General features: G+C 44.2%; 1 protein-coding gene across 2 annotated transcripts in view; it reads left to right on the forward strand.

Moving 5' to 3' along the window:
- The window catches only part of LDLRAD3 (low density lipoprotein receptor class A domain containing 3), a 276,817-nt gene that overhangs the window by 112,179 nt on the left and 145,364 nt on the right, over positions 1 to 19,274 (forward strand). For both annotated transcript variants that reach the window (XM_055549319.1, XM_055549320.1), the window contains one exon: positions 17,459 to 17,584. In XM_055549319.1, the coding sequence (XP_055405294.1) occupies positions 17,459 to 17,584 (126 nt within the window). The remainder of the gene's footprint in view (positions 1 to 17,458; positions 17,585 to 19,274) is intronic.

Genomic DNA, 19,274 nt, shown 5'->3' on the forward strand with positions numbered 1-19,274 from the left:
TGATTTCCTTTCCTAAGCCAACTCAATTTAAGAGCTGAGATGGAGGAAAAACAAACAACAAGAGACATCACTTTGCCGACACAGGTCCATACAGTCAAAGCTATGGTTTTTTCGGTAGTCATGTGCAGATGTGAGAGTTGGACCATATAGAAGGCTGAGTGCCAAAGAATTGATGCTTTTGAATTGTGGTGCTGGAGAAGACTCTTGAGAGTCCCTTGGACTGCAGGGAGATCAAATCAGTCAATCTTGGAGAAAATTAACCCTGAATACTCATTGGAAGGACTGATGCTGAATCTGGGTCTCCAATAATTTGGCCACTCGATGCAAAGAACCGATTCATTGGAAAAGACCCTGAGGCTGGGAAAGATTGAGGGCAGGAGGAGAAGGGGACGAGGATGAGATGGTTGGATGGTATCATCCACTCAATGGACATGAGTCTGAGCAAAGTCCGGGAGATAGTGAAGGACGGAAAGCTTGGCATGCTGCAGTCCTTGGAGTTGCAGAGTCAGACATGACTTAGCAACTGAACAACAACAGAAGCAAACAAGTATATACAGAAAGTGTGTTCCTGGGTAAATTACTGAGTCTCTCTGATTCTCAGGGTTCTCAGTATAGAGTTGGTAGTCATCCCTGCCTCATTGTTTTTTTGGTAGAGTGGGCCTGGAGTAAAGTCCACGAAAGCCCAAGGCATAGGAAGCATTTACGGTTATTTTCTTATCTTGCTTCACTTATGGTGAGCATGATGGAATCTCATGCTGGTACCTGGCCCAGTGGAGGGAATGGAGGCACTGCGTGGTTTACTGTGTCTTCTCAAGTCACTCCTATCCGCTGCTGGGCTCCGTTACAGAGGCCCACAGCAAATGACAGGCTGTCATCTTGTCCAGTTTTGGGTGACTGTTTCCACCGGAGTAAATTGGTTTTTGAACAGCAGAGATATGGGGTCTAGTAACTAGAAGAGACTTCACGACTGTGCAGTGTGCTCGTGTATAAAGTCGAGCTTGACAAATAGAAAGCATTTACTGGGAAGAAAATGAGTCAGGTTCCCGGGAACTTTTTGTTACTATGGCAACAGAGTATTTAGCCAGTCCTGCTTTGGCCAGCGTATACTATAGTAGTGAGGAATGTCAACTGTTATGTCTCGATTGCTTATTAGCTCATAAAATGCCCCAGTTTACATACTAATTGTTGCTGGAGAAGAGAACCCTATTTTAAAATAACCCAGTCATTCATTTCTTGGTACTAAGCTGCTTTGGAGCTTTAGCAAAAAACAATAATTAGAGTAATGAAATCTCTTAGCCTTACTGGTGCTGGGCAACTTCTCATTTAATCCTCACAACTACACTATAAGGTCATCATCCCGTTCTAAAGATGAGGAAGTTCAAGTCTAAGGGTAGTTAGGTACTGTCCAATTTCTGGGAAGCTGGTGGAACCAGGATGTGGCTCTGGGTCTGATTCCTAATTCTTTCTCCTTTACCATTAATCTTGGATTATTCATTTCTTTAAATCAGAAGAGGCAAAAATACAAGAGTATTGACCTTTCCCTAGTACAGGATTCTTCCACCTCAAAACTATTGACATTCGGGGGCCAGATAATCATTTACTGGAGTTTCCCAGATGGCGCTAGTGGTAAAAAAAATCCACCTGCAAATGCAGGAGACCCAAGAGATGTGGGTTCAATCCCTGGGTCAGGAAGATCCCCTGGAATAGGAAGTGGTACCCACTCCAATATTCTTGCCTGGAAAATTCCATGGGCAGAGGAGCCTGGTGGGCTAATAAGTCCATGGGGTCGCGAAAGTCGGACACAACTGAGTGAGCACACAATCATTTATTTGTTGGGGGTTGGGGAGCTGTCCTGTGCATTTTATTAGTAGGATATTTAGCAGCATCCCTGGTCTGCCCACTAGATAGATGCCTGTGGTACTCACCCCTGCCACCTCCCCAGTATTGCCACATGTTGCCTGGAAAACCAAGTGGAAGAACCAGGGAGAGTTTAGCCAACATTGTGTCTTCCTGGAAAGCAGCAGCCCTTCCATCTCTGATGCCACCACCCTCCCAGATTTCAGGAGTTCCTGGGAAGTTTTGTTTCTGTGTTGAGTGTACTCGGAGAGCTGCGGCACTCATTGCCAAGATCTAATTTTAGAACATTTTCATCACCCTCCAAAGAAACCTTCTGTTATTGATTTCTGATTCATTCCAGTGTGACTGGACAACGCACATGGTCTGATTTCATTCCTCTTTGAGGTCTGTTCTATGGCCCCAGGGGTTTCCTGGAGGACATTTTGTGTGCCCCTGAGGAAAAGCGTGTTCTGTCTGGTCGACTGAAGAATTCTGTGGAGAAGTGTGAGGTCTTGTTGGTTTTCAGTGTCGTTTGTTCCTCGTGTTTCCTCCCCGATCCGCAGCCTCATTATTCTGCCCATTATTGAAAATGGAGTATTAAAGTCTCTAACTCGTATTATTTAAATGTTTTTCCTTTCAGTTCCGTTGGTTTTGCTTCATGTATTTTCTGGCTCTGTTTTTGGTGCATATATTATGTCTTCCTCATTTCTTTGTCTTTAAGAATACTTTTTATCTTAAATCCTATTTATTTGTCTGAGATGAGTATAGTCACTCCAGCTGTCTTTATTTTGGGTATATTAAAAAAGAAAAAGCCTCCTGGGTTAATCTGATGTGCAGTCAGGATTGGGTGTCCTTGCTCTTGGAAGATAAATAAGAAGCTGAAGATTGATGTTCTGTCTTTAAAGTCAGCCCAGGGCTACCGGGAGATAATATCCATGGGATTATGTGAGTCCTGTGACTGGTGTTGAAAGCATCATAGAAACCTCTGGATGCCTCAGTGAAAACCTTTCCTGGAGCAAGATTTGGGGTGGGTTAAGTACTGTTAGTTTGGAAACAGGTGCTTTCAGGTTACCTCATGACAGACAGAGAATGTTCTCTTGCTCAACCTTTCAGGGAAGCCAGAGGCCACCTCCCTGTCTGTGCTTTTTTTTTTTTTTTTTTTTTAATTTTTGACCATGCCACTTGGTTTGTAGGATCTTAGTTTCCCCACCAGGGATCGAGCCCACTCCTCCTGCATTGGAAGTCTGGAGTCTTAACCACTGGACCACCAGGGAAGGCCCCAGTATGTGCCCTGCTGTGCCCTGTTGACACAGCCCAACAAAGGATTATACCTGCTGTGCCTGAGTTAAAGTCCTGTTGTCTGTGGGTGTCACACCACATTTAACCCTCACATCATAGACCTTTCTATGGGCTCTTTGTAGGCATTATTGCAACAATTAAGGAGACGAGACTCTGAGTTCCAGGGTTGCTCTGTGGATGTGGATGTGTTGCTATTGTTCAGTTGCTAAGTAGTGCCCGACTCTTTGCGACCCCATGGACTGCAGCACGCCAGGCTTCCCTGCCCATCACCAACTCCTGGAGTTTGCTCAAGTTCATGTCCGTTGAGTCGGTGATCCCATCTAACCATCTCATCGTCTGTCACCCCTTTCTCCTTTTGCCTTCAATCTTTCTCAGAATCAGGGTCTTTTCCAATGGTTGGCTCTTTGCATCAGGTGGCCAAAGTATTGGAGCTTCAGCTTGAGCATTAGTCCTTCCAGTGAATATTCAGGGTTGATTTCCTTTAGGATGGACTGGTTTGACCTCCTTACAGTGGATGCATGGGAGCAAGTCAGAGGGGCTGTCAGACACTGACTTCTGGAAAGCTAATGAGTAATAAGCTTTCTCTTCACAAATCTGAGGGTAAAGACTGCACAGCAATGAGGGGCTTTTAAAAAGGGAAACTTCACAGTTTGTCAGGGGTCCTGAGGGCAGGTGAGGATGAAGGCTCTCAAAAGCAAAACCTTCTTTTGGCAAAGATGACTGTCACTGCCCAGCAAGATGGAAGGTGATGGAGAACGGACTCTTCTTTATTCATTTTTATACAAACAGTTTTTAATCTAAACTGTCTTTGATTCTCACATCCCCTCACTTTTTTTTTTTTTTTGAAGTCTTCTTTTTAAGGTGAAAACTAATCTATCTGTATCCATTCCCACATCTGTTCTTAATCCCAGGGACTCTGATCATTGTCAGGAAGTTGTTCCTCTAAGCAATGAAAAGCCTCTGGAGGCTGTTATCTGACCCACATTTAGTTAGTATCATTTTTGAGCTGTTTTTTCCTCTCAAGGTTTGTCTCTAGAAGAATCAGTTGGGGATGTCTTGGTTTCCTGCTTATAGTCTCTGGAATTTGCATTCCAGCACCTTTCCGCACAAACATATGTTTATACACATATGTACGTTCATTATTAGTAGCCGAAATAAGTAACCTGATAGAACCTTTGGGTTGTAAACTAATGTCCTGATTCCAAATGTGCTAACTTCTTTTTTGCCTCTTTATTGTCATTTTAAATAATAAGATTATTCAAAGGGCAGTGGCAGGCAATTAGAATTCCCTCTTCGTTTAGTGCTTTTTTCCCCTTAAAAGCCCAAAGAACATTATAGACGTGGCTGTCTTCAGTTCCTCCAGGGCTTTTGGGGAGTGGGGAGGATATGTCCTTGACTTACAGAGCCTCGTAATATTCTTGTGAGTCCATAAAAATTTTCTTTATAAAAAGCAAATCTGACACTTCACTTTTTTTCATGGAAATGTCTGCTGGCTCCCAGGATAGGTGTCCAAACTCCTGCCTGTGTCTCGCTCAGCCTTCCCTTCTGCCGTATCCTATGTTCTGGATGCCCTGGCTTCTCCCAAGTCTCGCTATAAACCACAGCCTGTCTCAGTTCACATCATTTATTTCGGCTAGAGTGCCTTTCCCTCTTATTTTTCACCCACACACTTTTCCTGATTGTTCGTGTTGTTGTTCCGTCGCTAGGTCGTGTCCGACTGTTTGCAACCCCATGGACTGCAGCGCACCAGGCTCCTCTGTCCTCCACTGTCTCCCAGAGCTTGCACATTCATGTCTGTTGAGTTGATGATGCTATCTAACCATCTCATACCCACATGTGATTCTTCATACCCAAATAAAATAGCGCTGTGTTGTACCGTGCTCCCTGGTCCCCTAGGTTGCATGGGTTGTGTTCTTTTTCTAAATTTGTCTTATACTCTGGCCATCCCCCACATATTTTTTTTCTTAAAGTATAGTTGATGCATAGTGTTTCAGGTGTGCAGCAAAGTGATTCAGTTATACATTTATATGCATTATATTCTTTTTCAGATTCTTCTCCCTTTTCCCTTATCAGATTCCTGCTACATATCTCATTAGGTTATTACAAGATATTGAATATAGTTCCCTGTGCTGTATTCCCTTGTTTTTTTTCTATATAGTAGTATGTATCCATCACCCACATATTGATTGAGAATGCACTGCTGGGCAGAAGTGTTTGGAACTAATAGTAATAATTATGATAATAGCAATCTCTAATGCTGTGTGATAATCCTCTACAATACAGTCTAACACTAAGTACTACATGCTACTGAATTTTATAGTGTAATATCAAATAATAATAGCTAATATGTAATATATATGATAGTAGCTAGTAGAATATGAACTATCATAGCTAATAGCATGTTCTAGACAAAGTTCTAAGCAATTATTGTCTTGTCTCATTTAATCCCCTTAGCAGCCCAGCAAGAGAGGTACTGTTCGTATCTCTTGTTTCCTGATAAGGAAATGGAGGCAAAGAGAGGTGAAATATTTTCAGTACATCACATAGCGGTCCCAAAGCACTTGATTCAGTATTTGAACCCAGGCAGGCTGACATGAAACCCTGCATTAACTAACTGTGTATTAGAGTGTTGAAAGGTAAATGCTTATAGAGCTTATATAGTTCTTATCTTATCTCATTGTAGTATCTATTTATTGTCCTTTTCTCCCTCTTCTTCTAGGCTAGTGCTCTTAGTGAGGGACTTCTGCTAGCTAGAAGTTATGTTTGATTCTCTTTGCAACCTTCACATCCTACGTGTGCCACAAAGAGACTCTAAGAATTAATGTTAGTGTAACCAATAACTGAAGAGTGAGACCTTAGTTGGGCTTCCCTGGTGGCTCAGTGGTAAAGAATCTGCCTGCCAATGCAAGAGACTCAGGAGACACAGTTTGATCCCTGGGTCGAGAAAATCCCCTGGAGGAGGAAATGACAACCCACTCCAGTATTCTTGCCTGGAGAATCCCATACAGAGAGGAGCCTGGCAGGCTGCAATCCATAGGGTCACAAAGAGTCAGACATGACTGAGCACGCATGCGCATATGCACAAGGACTTAGATGGCATAAATGGTTTCCATTTGACTTTTCTCAGGACCATCCATATGTGTGAAGAAGAGCAGTTTGTAGAACCATGAACCATGTTAGGGAAGGGAGAGTATTATCAGATCCCCACTAGATATTGCATTGGACTGTATTCTCTACATGCAGAATCTCACGCTGAAACCTGTGCTGTCTTAATGCCCCCTTTACTGGTGGGGTTTTTAGACTGGTGAACGACAAGTAAATCCATGGTCTCAGCTATCATGCGGCAGAATTGGGAGAGAAACTCAGACGTCCGCTACCCTAAGCCCTTCTGACCTCTTTTGTTGTTGTTCAGTCATTCAGTCGTGTCTGACTCTTTGTGATCCCATGGACTGCAGCACGCCAGGCTTCCCTGTCCTTCACCAGCTCCTGGAGCTTGCTCAAACCCATGTCCGTTGAGTCGGTGATACCATCCAACCATCTCATCCTCTGTTGTCCCCTTCTCCTCCTGCCTTCAATCTTTCGCAGGATCGGGGTCTTTTCCAGTGAGTCAGCTCTTTGCATCAGGTGGCCACAATATTAGAGCTTTAGTTTCAGCATCAGTCCTTTCAATGAATATTCAGAGTTTATTTCCTTTAGGATTGACTGGTTTGATCTCCTTGCAGTCCAAGGGACTCTCAAGAGTCTTCTCCAACACCACAATTCAAAAGCATCAATTCTTCGGCACTCAGCTTCTTTGTGGTCCAACTCTCACATAACTGTTGGAAAAGCCATAGATCTGACTATATGGACCTTTGTCAGCGAAGTAATATCTCTGCTTTTTAATACACCGGCTAGGTTTGTCATAGTTTTTCTTCCAAGGAGCAAGCGTCTTTTAATTTCATGGCTGCAGTCACCATCTGCAATGATTTTGGAGCCCAAGAGAATACTGTCACTGTTTCCATTGTTTCCCCATCTATTTCCCATGAAGTGATGGCACTGGATGCCATGACCTTCATTTTTTGAATGTTGAGTTTTAAGCCAGCTTTTTCACTTTCCTCTTTCACTTTCATCAAGAGGCTCTTTAGTTCCTCTTTGCTTTCTGCCATAAGGGTGGTATCATCTGCATATCTGAGGTTATTGATATTTCTTCCTGGAATCTTGATTCCAGCTTGTGCTTCTTCCAGCCCAGCATCTCTCATGATGTAATCTGCATATAAGTTAAATAAACAGGGTGACAATATACAGCCTTGACATACTCCTTTCCCACTTTTGAACAGTCTGTTGTCCCATGTCCAGTTCTAACTGTTGCTTCTTGACCTGCATATAGGTTTCTCTGGAGACAGGAAAGGTGGTCTGCTATTCCCACCTCTTTAAGAATTTTCCACAATTTGTTGTCATCTACACAGTCAAAGGTTTTAGTGCAGTAAGAGAAGCAGAAGTAGATGTTCTTCTGGAATTCTCTTGCTTTTTCTATGATTCAGCGGCCATTGGCAATTTGATCTCTAGTTCCTTTCTAAATCCAGCTTGAAGATCTGGGAGTTCTCAGTTCATGTACTCTTGAAGCCTAGCTTGGAGAATTTTGAGCATTATTTTGCTAGCATGTGAAATGAGAGCAATTGTGCGGTAGTTTGAACATTCTTTGGCATTACCCTTCTTTGAGACTGGAATGAAAGCTGACCTTTTCCAGTCCAGTGGTCACTGCTGAATTCTCCAAATTTGCTGGCATATTGAGTGCAGCCCTTTCACAGCATCATCTTTCAGGATTTGAAATAGCTCAGCTGGAATTCCATCACCTCCATTAGCTTTGTTTGTAGTGATGCTTCCTAAGGCCCACTTGACTTCACACTCCAGGATGTCTGGCTCTAGGTGAGTGATAACACCATTGTGGTTACCTGGGTCATTAAGATCATTTTATATAGTTCTGTGTATTCTTGCCACCTCTTCTTAATATCTTCTGCTTCTGTTAGGGCTATACTGTTTCTGTCCTTTATTGTGCCCATCTTTGCATGAAATGTTCCCTTGATATTGCTAATTTTCTTGAAGAGATCTCTAGTATTTCCCATTCTATTGTTTTCCCTTATTTCTTTGCATTGTTCACTGAGGAAGGCTTTCTTTTCTCTCCTTGCTATTATTTAGAACTCTGCATTCAGATGGGTATATCTTTCCTTTTCTCCTTTGCCTTTTGCTTCTCTTCTTTTCTCAGCTATTTGTAAGGCCTCCTCAGATAACCTTTTTGCATTTCTTTTTCTTGGGAATGGTTTTGATCACTGCCTGCCGTGCAATGTTATGAACCTCTGTCCATAGTTCTTCAGCCACTCTGTCTATCAGATCTAATCCCTTGAATCTATTTGTCACTTCCACTGTATAATCATAAGGGATTTGATTTAGGTCATACCTGGCTATCCCCAAGGTTATATACCTCCTATTCTTATTATAAAAGAGGAAATGTTTATCTCTGTCGTACCATGTGTAAAATAGACAGACATTAGGAAATAGCTATATAGCACAGGGAGCTCAGCTTGGTGCTCTGTGATGACCTAGAGGGGTGGAGAGGGGGAGGGGAAGACTCAATAGAGAGGGGATATATGTATACATATAGCTGATTCACTTTGTTGTACAGCAGAAATGAATACAGCATTGTAAAGCAATTACACTCCAATAAAAAAGAGATGTTTAGAAAGAATTTTCTATTTGAATTTTCTTGCAAAGCTATTTCAACTACATGCCCTCTTTCTATATTCGTGGTCCAGTTAGCGTGTGGTCTTTTGCTCTCTCCGCTTCCTAGTGTGTATCTCTGAAACAGCCAAGATGGCATTTTAAGAAATAACACATTGTGATATCTGATCAATAAAACAGTGGAGTCCACCCAAGTAGTCATGTGGAGCTGAACTGCTGGAACAAGCAAAGGGCATTTTGCTCGAGCAATAATGAATCTGCAAAGGCTTGGCTTCCCAGGCCTGGGTTTGGCTTGCTGGGCTGTTTGTCACGTGCATTTGGACTACAATATAAAAGGCCTGTTTCTCTCCCTCCCAGACTTCTAAGAGAATCCAACAATATATTGCTTTTTAAAAGTCTGTTATTTTTATGAGGCTGTTTTTGCTTTCTCACCCCCAGCCACGAAGTCATTTTTGACTTTTAAAAGGAACAGTTTGACTTTTTACAGAATGAACCAGGGGACTGAATATAGCAACAACTGCAGATCCATTACTTTCTGTAAAGTTTTTAGCGAGTGGTGGACACATGTGGGTATTTACTTTGGGAGCTATGGAGTGTGTGTAATGACTCAAACTGTGTGAATTTTATAATTTGATTTCTTTTCTAATTTATACTTTACTGTAGGATTTATAGTTCCCACACCTTTCATGTGAGTGGAATGGCACCTATCTCATAGCACATTCCTTATGAGAAATAGGGTTTAATTTTTTTTTTAAATTAAAGAAACAGTACTGGGTACTTTTACTGATGTGAGAAGCAAGTTCATTTTGACCACCTTTCATTTCTTCTGTTACTACATTGTTCTTGAGCTTCCCACGTGCCTCAGTGGTAAAAAATCTGCCTGCCATTGAAGAAGACTTGGGTTCGATCCCTGGGTCAGGAGAATCCCCTGGAGAAGGGAATGGCAACCCACTCCAGTATTCTTGCCTGGGGGGAATTCCATGGACAGAGGAGCCTGGCGGCTACAGTTCATGGGGTCACAAGAGTTGGACACGACTTAGCGAGTAATTAACAACACTGTTCCTGAGTCCTGCCCTTTGCGTATGCGGGTCCCTCCACTTGGAACAGCCTTCTCTCCACAGTCCCCCAACACTGAAGGCTCATCCACGGCATAGCTATCACCTGTGTATCCTCGTTCTTTGCGGAATGACATAGTTGGTGAATTACTATTAGTGGAATGCATAACTAAGACCTTAACTGCCTGAGCATCACATCGGTTTGCACCTGGCTGTGTGTCTCCGCTGAGGCTGACTGTCCTTTGAGAAGGCTTTTCTGACATCAGCTCGTTCCCCAATTTGAGATTAGGTGTCCTCTAGCTCCCCCATCAGAGCACTCACGGCACTGCATGCAGAGGCTCATTGACCAGCCTGCTAATCCCATCAGTTAGAGAGTGCTGTTGAATCTCCGCACAACTGACTCAGGGCCTGACAGATAGTAGGATGCTCAGAAACATTTTGTTCTTTGCCAAGTTCAGTTCAGTTCAGTTCAGTCGCTCAGTCGTGTCCGACTCTTTGTGACCCCATGAACTGCAGCACGCCAGGCCTCCCTGTCCATCACAAACTCCCGGAGTTCACTCAGACTCACGTCCATCGAGTCGGTGATGCCATCCAGCCATCTCATTCTCTGTCGTCCCCTTCTCCTCCTGCCCCCAATCCCTCCCAGCATCAGGGTCTTTTCAAATGAGTCAACTCTTCGCATGAGGTGGCCAAAGTACTGGAGTTTCAGCTTTAGCATCGTTCCTTCCAAAGAACACCCAGGACTGATATCCTTTAGAATGGACTGGTTGGATCTCCTTGCAGTCCAAGGGACTCTCAAAGTCTTCTCCAACACCACAGTTCAAAAGCATCAATTCTTCAGTGCTCAGCTTTCTTCACAGTCCAACTCTCACATCCATACATGACTACTGGAAAAACCATAGCCTTGACTAGATGGACCTTTGTTGGCAAAGTGATGTCTCTGCTTTTTAATATGCTATCTAGGTTGGTCATAACTTTCCTTCCAAGGAGTAAGCGTCTTTTAATTTCATGGCTGCAGTCACCATCTGCTGTGATTTTAGAGCCCCCCCCCCACCTATTTGCCATGAAGTGATGGGACCAGATGCCATGATCTTACTTTTCTGAATCCTGAGCTTTAAGCCAACTTTTTCACTAAGAGAGAGCAGTAAAGAAAGAAATGTTGGCCCCTTGAACTCTGTTTTGTATTATGCTCAGGTAAAGTGTAAATCCTTAAAAAACGGATAGACCTGGTTAAGAGTTTAAGAATTCTTAATGAGCTTGGTTTTTGTTGTTGTTGTTGTTGTTGTTGTTTTTGTGAAAATGACTGCTGTTTGAATATGAGCTCACAGCTTTTTTAAAAAGAATTATTTATTTACTTGGGTGTACTGGGTCCTGCTGCAGCACAGGATCTTCAGCTGCATCGTGCAGACTCTGAGTTGACACACGTGGGATCCAGTTCCCTGACCAGGAAGCTCTGTGACTCTTTGCTGGGCCGCAGATGTTACCCATAGGAAGATGGGAGTCCTTACTCTGAGAGGGTGACAACCCAATGACACTGGGGTGTCTCTTGGTTCTCTCTCTCGTTCTGACATGATCTCCAAACACTGGTCCAAGGGCTATGGCCTTCCTGCATTTTGGATGCTAATGTAGCTTTCCCTTTAGGGCGATGGTGAGTAGAGGTTATTGCAGATTTGTTTATGTCCTTTCTGGTTAAAAAAAAAAAAAAAGTTGACAATTTTGTTATTCCTTCATCCACTTCCACCTAGTTTATTTTTTGTTAAAATGTTCTATTTTACTGATCCGTCAAGTCCAGAGCTGTGACAGGCTCTAAAAGGAAGGGGAGGGCTCAGATCAGGAAATAATCCAGCCCCCTGGGGAGCCCCCAGCCCTGTCTTGCTGCTGGTGAAAGCTGCTGCTTTGGAAAGTTCACGGTGCAGGCCCCTGAAGCGCGGCGGATTCAAGTGTTCAGTGGGATGGAGTCGCCCAGCCGGCCTCTGTCAGGCGGTTTTAGCCATAGAGAGTCTTCTGCTTCCGCCAGGGTCTGCTGAGTGTCTTGCTGAAATCTTCCCTTCATGGAAATGGGGGTGAGCTGGGGACAACCAGACTTTGTCCAGGACTCCTCTGAGCCCCTGGGGGCCATGCAAGCAGGGAGCTGTTGTCAGCCTCGGGCTTCTCTCTGAGCCTCTGCCAGATGCTCGGAGGGCTGCCCGTGATCCGCGCTGCGGTGCCTGAGCAGGCGTCTGCCGGTGCAGATGTAAATCATAACAGGACTTGCTCCCTGACAGAGAAGGTAGCTGAGCATCACTGACAAGCCAAGGAGTCTCAGTAGTGATTCCTGAAGATGGTGCAGGGCCAGGGCCAAAGAGCTGGTTAATTGAATGGTAGCTAATTCACGTACAGTTGTTTTCATTCTCTGTCTTTGTCTAGTCCTTTGGAGCTGGCTTGAGCCTTAGAAGTATCTAAGGAGGCAGGAGAATAGATGTCAGTTCAGTTCAGTCGCTCATTAGTATCTGACTCTTTGTGACCGCATGGACTACAGCACCCTAGGTCCCTGTCCATCACCAACACCTGGAGCTTGCTCAAACTCATGTCCATCGAGTTGGTCATGCCATCCAGCCATCTCATCCTCTGTTGTCCCCTTCTCCTCCTGCCTTCAGTCTTTCCCAGCATCATGTTTTCCAGTGAGTCGGTTCTTCTCATCAGAGAGCCAAAGTATTGGAGTTTCAGCTTCAGCATCAGTCCTTTCACTGAATATTCAGGGTTGATTTCCTTTAGCATTGACTGGTTTGATCTCCTTGCAGTCCAACAGACTCTCAAAGAGTCTTCTTCAACACCACAGTTCCAAAGCACCAATTCTTCAGCTCTCAGCCTTCTTTATGGTCCAACTCTCACATTCATACATGAATCAATAATTAAAGTTTGAGCCTTCACTCTGTTGATCAGCAGTGTCAGGCACCTTCATTTCTGGGCCTCAGTTTTCTTATCTGTAAAATGGGTTTTGTGAGAAGTAAATGGGACGGTTGCCGTAAAGCATAGAGCACAGTGCTCAGCCCAAACTAAGCATTCGCTCAATGCTAGCTGTGATTACCCAGCCCAGTCTGTCCTTTTCTAGGATCATTAGTATATTCAGTGAGTATTGATTAGGTGCCTATGATAGCCACTGTACATTCACACTCCTTGAAGAGTGGTGAATGAGGGCCTTCCCTGGTGGTCCAGGGTCTAAGACTCCAAGCTCCCAATGTAGGGGGCTCAGGTTTGATCCCTGGATAGGGAACTAGATCCCACATGCTGCCGCTAAAAGTTCACACGCTGCAACTAAAGATTTCACATGCCGCAACGAAGACTGAAGATATCCAGGGCCGCAGCTAAGACCCAGCACAGCCAAATAAATAGTAAGCAAAATAAATATTTTAAAAAATAATAAAAAGAAAAACAATAGAGAAATTTAGTTAAAAAAAGTGATGAGTTAAAGTGTCCAAGTGTGTGTGTATGTGCATCAAACAGCTCAGCACAAAGCCAGTGACGTTCCTCCTGCACAGGAAAAGAAAGCAGAGTAAGGGCTAACTTGCCTGAGGCTGGGGATCGAGGTTTCCACTGTAGAAACTGGTTAAGGAGGCTTTAGTAAAGTGGAGTGAGGCTTGCTGGCCCTTAAGAGAAAGGCATTCCAAGCAGAGGGTGCCGCAGGCTGCACGGGGCCTCAGACGGGTGCTGGGAGGCCAGCATCGCTGGAGCACGAACGTTGGGCATCAGATCGGAGGGGTTCCTTGGAGCCGCCTGATGCTGTGATGGGAGCTGTAGGCGTTCCTAAAGTGTTGGGAGGGCATGGACGTTCTGAATAGGGGAGTGATGTGTTGAGTTTATAGAGAGGCTCTGAGGTGAGATGTCAAAGCCCATGGGCAGCCTTTCTTCCCTGACTGCTGAGAAGGCGATGGGAACAAGGCTGCCTGAGCCTCTGATTTGAGCGTCCGCTGCTGGGCCTCAGCTCTGACAGGTATTGCTGTGGTGTCTGCTTACTGGTCACTTTCTATTTCCCACATCTCTTCTATGTTTACTGGAATTCTTCTCCCTCATTGATACATGTATTCAGTAGTTATGGGTTCAACAGATTTTGGGGTTGCAATCCAATACTACTGCTGTTAGTTTTGTTGCTCAAGTTGTTCTAACTTTGGCCATTGGGAGCTCCTGCAGGTTCACTCCTGTGACCTTTTGACATGCCTCCATTGTATTTTGAACACTTATTTACTTTCTTTCCAGGTTTATCTTGTCTCCCCCCACCCCCGAAATGAACCATTTCTTCAAGGAGCCCTGGTTCTCTTTATTGGATAACGGGTATTTAGAAACCAAGATCTAGGTGCTGGCTTTGCTTATGGCTATAGGGGTTTGGTGATGGACAGGGAGGCCTGGCGTGCTGCGATACATGGGGTCACAAACAGTCGGACACGACTGAGCGACTGATCTGATCTGATCTGAATTTCTTAGCAGATGGAGCTAGGAAATATATGTATGTACATTAACACACACATGTATCTTTCTACCTGTCTACCTTTACAAACCTTGAGTTCATAGTGATGCCTTCAGTTCCAGTCCAAAGCCTCAGGGTTTATTTCAGTCTTCTCACTTGCTTTATTTGTAATTTCCTCCTCTGACAGTAAGAAACCTTGCTCTTGTTATCTGTAATATACTTACCTATTTGTTCAACGCTAGTACACACAAAAGGCTGTTGCAGAATTGCTGATTCATACCCCTGTGAGAAACAAATATAACTCGAGTATTTGTGAACAATTCTTTTTTTCTTTAGCCTTATAGAATCCAGGCAAAATAATGTTTTCTTGCTGCTGCTAAGTCGCTTCAGTCATGTCTGACTCTGTGCGACCCCTTAGATGGCAGCCCACCAGGCTCCTCCGTCCCTGGGATTCTCCAGGCAAGAACACTGGAGTGGGTTGCCATTTCTTTCTCCAATGCATGAAAGTGAAAAGGGAAAGTGAAGTCACCCTGTCGTGTCCGACTCTTCGAGACCCCATGGACTGCAGCCTACCAGGCTCCTCCGTCCATGGGATTTTCCAGGCAAGAGTACTGGAGTGGGGTGCCATTGCCTTCTCCGAATGTTTTCTTAGGCTAGTTCTTTTCTTCCCTTACCTCCTTCAGTCTGTTGCTTATTCATCTATAATATAGTTATGTTCATTTGTTGCTATTTATGTTTCATTTTAATTCCTCCTCCCCCAGCACACGTATCAATTTCAATTGTTTACTTTTTGAGTACGTAGAATATTATCATGGTTCTAAGAGTCAGAGCTATACAAATAGACCCAGAGAAGTGTCGCCTTCTCATTCTGGCTACCTCATTCCATTTCCATTTCCCCATCCTTTCCAGCCCTTTACCACCTACCTGCTGTAGGGATCCAGTCTCTTTAGTCTCTGATTCATCCTTCCTATACTTCTTTTGTGCAGATAAACCAATACTTGAATGTTTTCTTAGATCCCCTTCTTATGCCATACAGAGTGGATACAGTTCTAGAGATACTATTTTGCACTTTGCTTTATTCACTTAACAGTATATCCTGGAGATCACTTCATATCAATTCATAGATATGAACTCCTTAAAATTTGATTATCAGAAAAAAAAATTAACAACCCAAGGATTAATTTTAAAATCCCGTAAGCCTAGTGATGATGCTGATGCTGATAATAAATAGTATAAGCTCTACCATTAAACAAGCACCTCCTCTATGGCATGCTCTGGGCTAAGCATTTTATACAGATTATTGCACTGAGTCCTTCCTAGAGCCCAGTGAGATTTACATACTGATGAGGAAACTAAGCTCAGTAATTTTTAGAAGCCTGCCCAGGTTATGAAGCATAGAACCACAATTTGAACTCAGGACACTCTCCTAAGTTCATGCTTTGTGAAGAGCACACTCTCACCATTCTAAAATATTAAGGCTAAAACAAAGCCATGTGGGTTTTTAAGTCCTAGATATATCCCAGGCCTTAAAACCCTGTTGATCATGTATCAGCTGCTGCCAAAATTGACATGTTACTGATGGCAGGAACATGAAGGTAATTTACTGCTTGTTTATTCCAAAGAAATGGCCCTTCCTTCCTGAGGACCATGGGTCCTGCCTCTAGACAGGAGACAAGAGGGATGCTAGGTGGGGCCCGCTACCCAGGATGCAGTAGTACATCCCGTCTCACCTTGTAATCACAAGCCACAGCAGCCAGCCCTGTGAATGGGAAAGCGCATTGCCCCACAGGGCTGTTTGGTTAGCAGGACACTCCATCAAGCCTGAGTTACAGCAGTTTCTGTTAAAACTGTTTGTACAGCAGGAGTGGAAGAAGGATTTCTTTGGGCAGGAGTCTGGCTTCTGTTGTGAGAAGTGACAGCCTCTGGCAGAGGGGCAGTACAGCGGAGTTGGTTGAGAGCGTGGCTTCTGGGTTCTCAGTGCCAGGGGCCTCACACCAGCATCAGGTTTTCAAGCCTTGTAACCCTGGGCAAGTCACTTCACCTTTTCAGAGCATTTCTGTGACATGATACAACCTATCTTAGGGGCTTCCATGACCACGTTCAGTTTCTATGATTTGCTAGAAGGAATCAGAGAACTCAGCACACAGTCATACTCACGGCTATGATTTATTACAGCAAAAGGAGACAAAGCAAAGCCAACAAAGGGAACAGGTGAAGGAGTGAAGTCAGGGGACACCAAGCCCAGGCTCTCAGAGTCCCTTCCCAAGGCAGGCACATAGGAGGCACTGAATCCCTCCAGCAAAAAGTTTGACATGGTATATGACATGTTTTCTCCCCAGGAAGCTCATTAGAGACTCAGTGCCCAGGGTTTTTACTGGGGTCTGGTCATGCAGGCACCTTCTGCCAACATGTATCAAAATCCCAGACTCCCAGAAGAAAGACAGGGGTTCAGCATAAATGCACTGTTTGCATGAATGGTTTGCATGAACAATGAGCCACCCTCAGGAGAAAATGACGCAAACCTTCCCGAAATGCACATTCCCAGATGCCAGCCAAGCGAGGGCCAACTTTGCAAGCAAACCTTTCTCAGGGTGGCAGCCTTGGGCCTCTTAGGTTAATAACACTTTTCTGCCCACCGGCCTATAGGGTGGTTGCTGGGTGGATTAAATGAGATGATGTAAAGCGCTGGACACACTGGCTGGTTAGTAAACACTCAGCAAGTGTAGACGATTACTTTGAGAGTTCAGGGTATGAATTCCGAGTGGTTCTTTAGCACCTTAGAGCAAGCTCCAGCCATAATCCATCCGCTCACCTGTTCATTCCTTTGTCCGGCACATTTTGATTGCACCTTCCTGGCTCAGGGGCTGTGTCTGGGCTCCTTGGGACTTTGGCAGCAGTGGATGAGTCACCCCCTTCCTGGAGAATGATGCATGTGGGTTTCCATTCTGGCTGGGTTTTGGAAGTGGCTGCTGGTGGTAAGAAACTCTGGGGATTTCAAGGTAGATGTGAACAGACCCTGTTGCACCCTCCAAGTTAGCGGCTTGGGTACGCAGTGCTCAGAAAACTTATCCTTCTGACATCTCTCTTGTTTATCTTGTTTGTCCTCCTGCAGCCAAGGCTAAGTCGAAATGTGGCCCGACCTTCTTCCCATGTGCCAGCGGCGTCCACTGCATCATCGGCCGCTTCCGGTGTAACGGGTTTGAGGACTGTCCAGATGGCAGCGATGAAGAGAACTGCAGTAAGTGCTGGGGGCCCTGCATCCTGGCCACTCTCATCTTTGGGCTTTTTACACCACAGCCTAGCACCTTTTCTGTTGTTACCTGGAATCAACTCGTTACCATTCTTTCTTATCTGTATGTATAGAGGCCCAGCTACCATTTATCAGGGTCTCAGCTATGTGCACTGGGCCTGGACCATAGCTTGTTTTCAGTTCTGACGATTGCTCTGAGAATGTGGGCATGTGATCACCATCCACAGATCAGAATGTGAAGCACAGAGGGGTCAGTGGATACATCCAGAGTCACACAGCTTATCAGGAGCAGAGCCAGTTCTAGGCCTATTCAGACCCTCATCTGATTGACTCTCCCACTCATCACCCATGTTTAGGTGCTTGCTTTCCTTCTCACTTTGAATTCTTTTTAAAAAAAAAAAAATGTGTGTATATTAATAATATATACACTATAAGAATCTCTTCTCCTTTAGTTGTTAAGTCGTGTCCGACTCTTGTGACCCCATGGACTGTAGCCCACCAGGCTCCTCTGTCCATGGGATTCTCCAGGCAAGAATACTGGACTGTGTTGCCGTTTGCTTCTCCACTGTAAGAATATGCTTTTGCAAGCTGCTGTATGATCCGGAAGTCCCGCTCCTGGGCATATATCTGGAGAATACTCTAATTTGAAAAGATACATGCATCTCAGTGTTCATAGCAGCGGTCACAATGGGGAAGCAGTTACGTGTCCACCCACAGATGAACGGATAAAGATGTGGTTTATCTACACAATGGAACGTTACCCTGCAATAGGAAAGCATGAAATAATGTCATCTGTAGCAAATGTGGGTGGACTCATATTATCATATGAGTGATATCATATGAGAGATTATCATACTAAGTGAAATCAGTCAGAAAGAGAAAGACAGATACCATGCAGTATCAGCTATATGCGGCATCTAAGCTATGACACAAATGGATTTGTCTACAAAACACTCACAGAAAACAAACATGGTTACCAAAGGGGAAAGAGGGTGGGAGAGGGATAAGTTAGGAGTTTGGGATTAGCAGATACAAACTACTCTATATAAAATAGATAAATAACAAGATCTTACTGTATAGCAAAGGGAACTCTATCCAATATTTTGTAATAAGCCATAATGGAAAAGAATATGAAAAAGAACATATGTGTATATATATATGTACGTATGAATCACTTTGCTGTACACCAGAAACTAATACAACATTGTAAATCAACTGTACCTCAATTTAGAAAAAGAATATGCTCTCGGAAAAATATCCAAACAGTAGAAAGCTAGCGTTTTCCTTGACTTGTGACCACCTCCGATTCTTTTTACCTGCTGTCTAATATTCCATGGCATCAGGAGACAGACACACACGCGAACTCCTCTTGTTCTCTCTACCCCGCCTGCCTCTTGGCAGTCTTGATGTTGGAGCTCACCTCACTACTCCTTGGTCTGCGAACATGCAGTCCCTTCCTGGTCAGCGTCTCTACGTCCAGATTCACACTCAGCAGCTTCGGTGAGTGTCAGGTATACCTTCCCCGCCTTTCAGACAGCAGTTTGCTTTGTACCTGCTGCTGGTTCCTCTGGTTACGGCTCAGTTTATCCTCTTTCCTTTCCCCCGAAATATTTAGATAGTAGTTGGCTGTGGACAGGCCCACATGTTTACTTTCTGCACTTAAATATTTTAATAACCT

This window comes from Bubalus kerabau, chromosome 15, assembly GCF_029407905.1.
Source record: "Bubalus kerabau isolate K-KA32 ecotype Philippines breed swamp buffalo chromosome 15, PCC_UOA_SB_1v2, whole genome shotgun sequence".
NCBI lineage: Eukaryota > Metazoa > Chordata > Mammalia > Artiodactyla > Bovidae > Bubalus > Bubalus kerabau.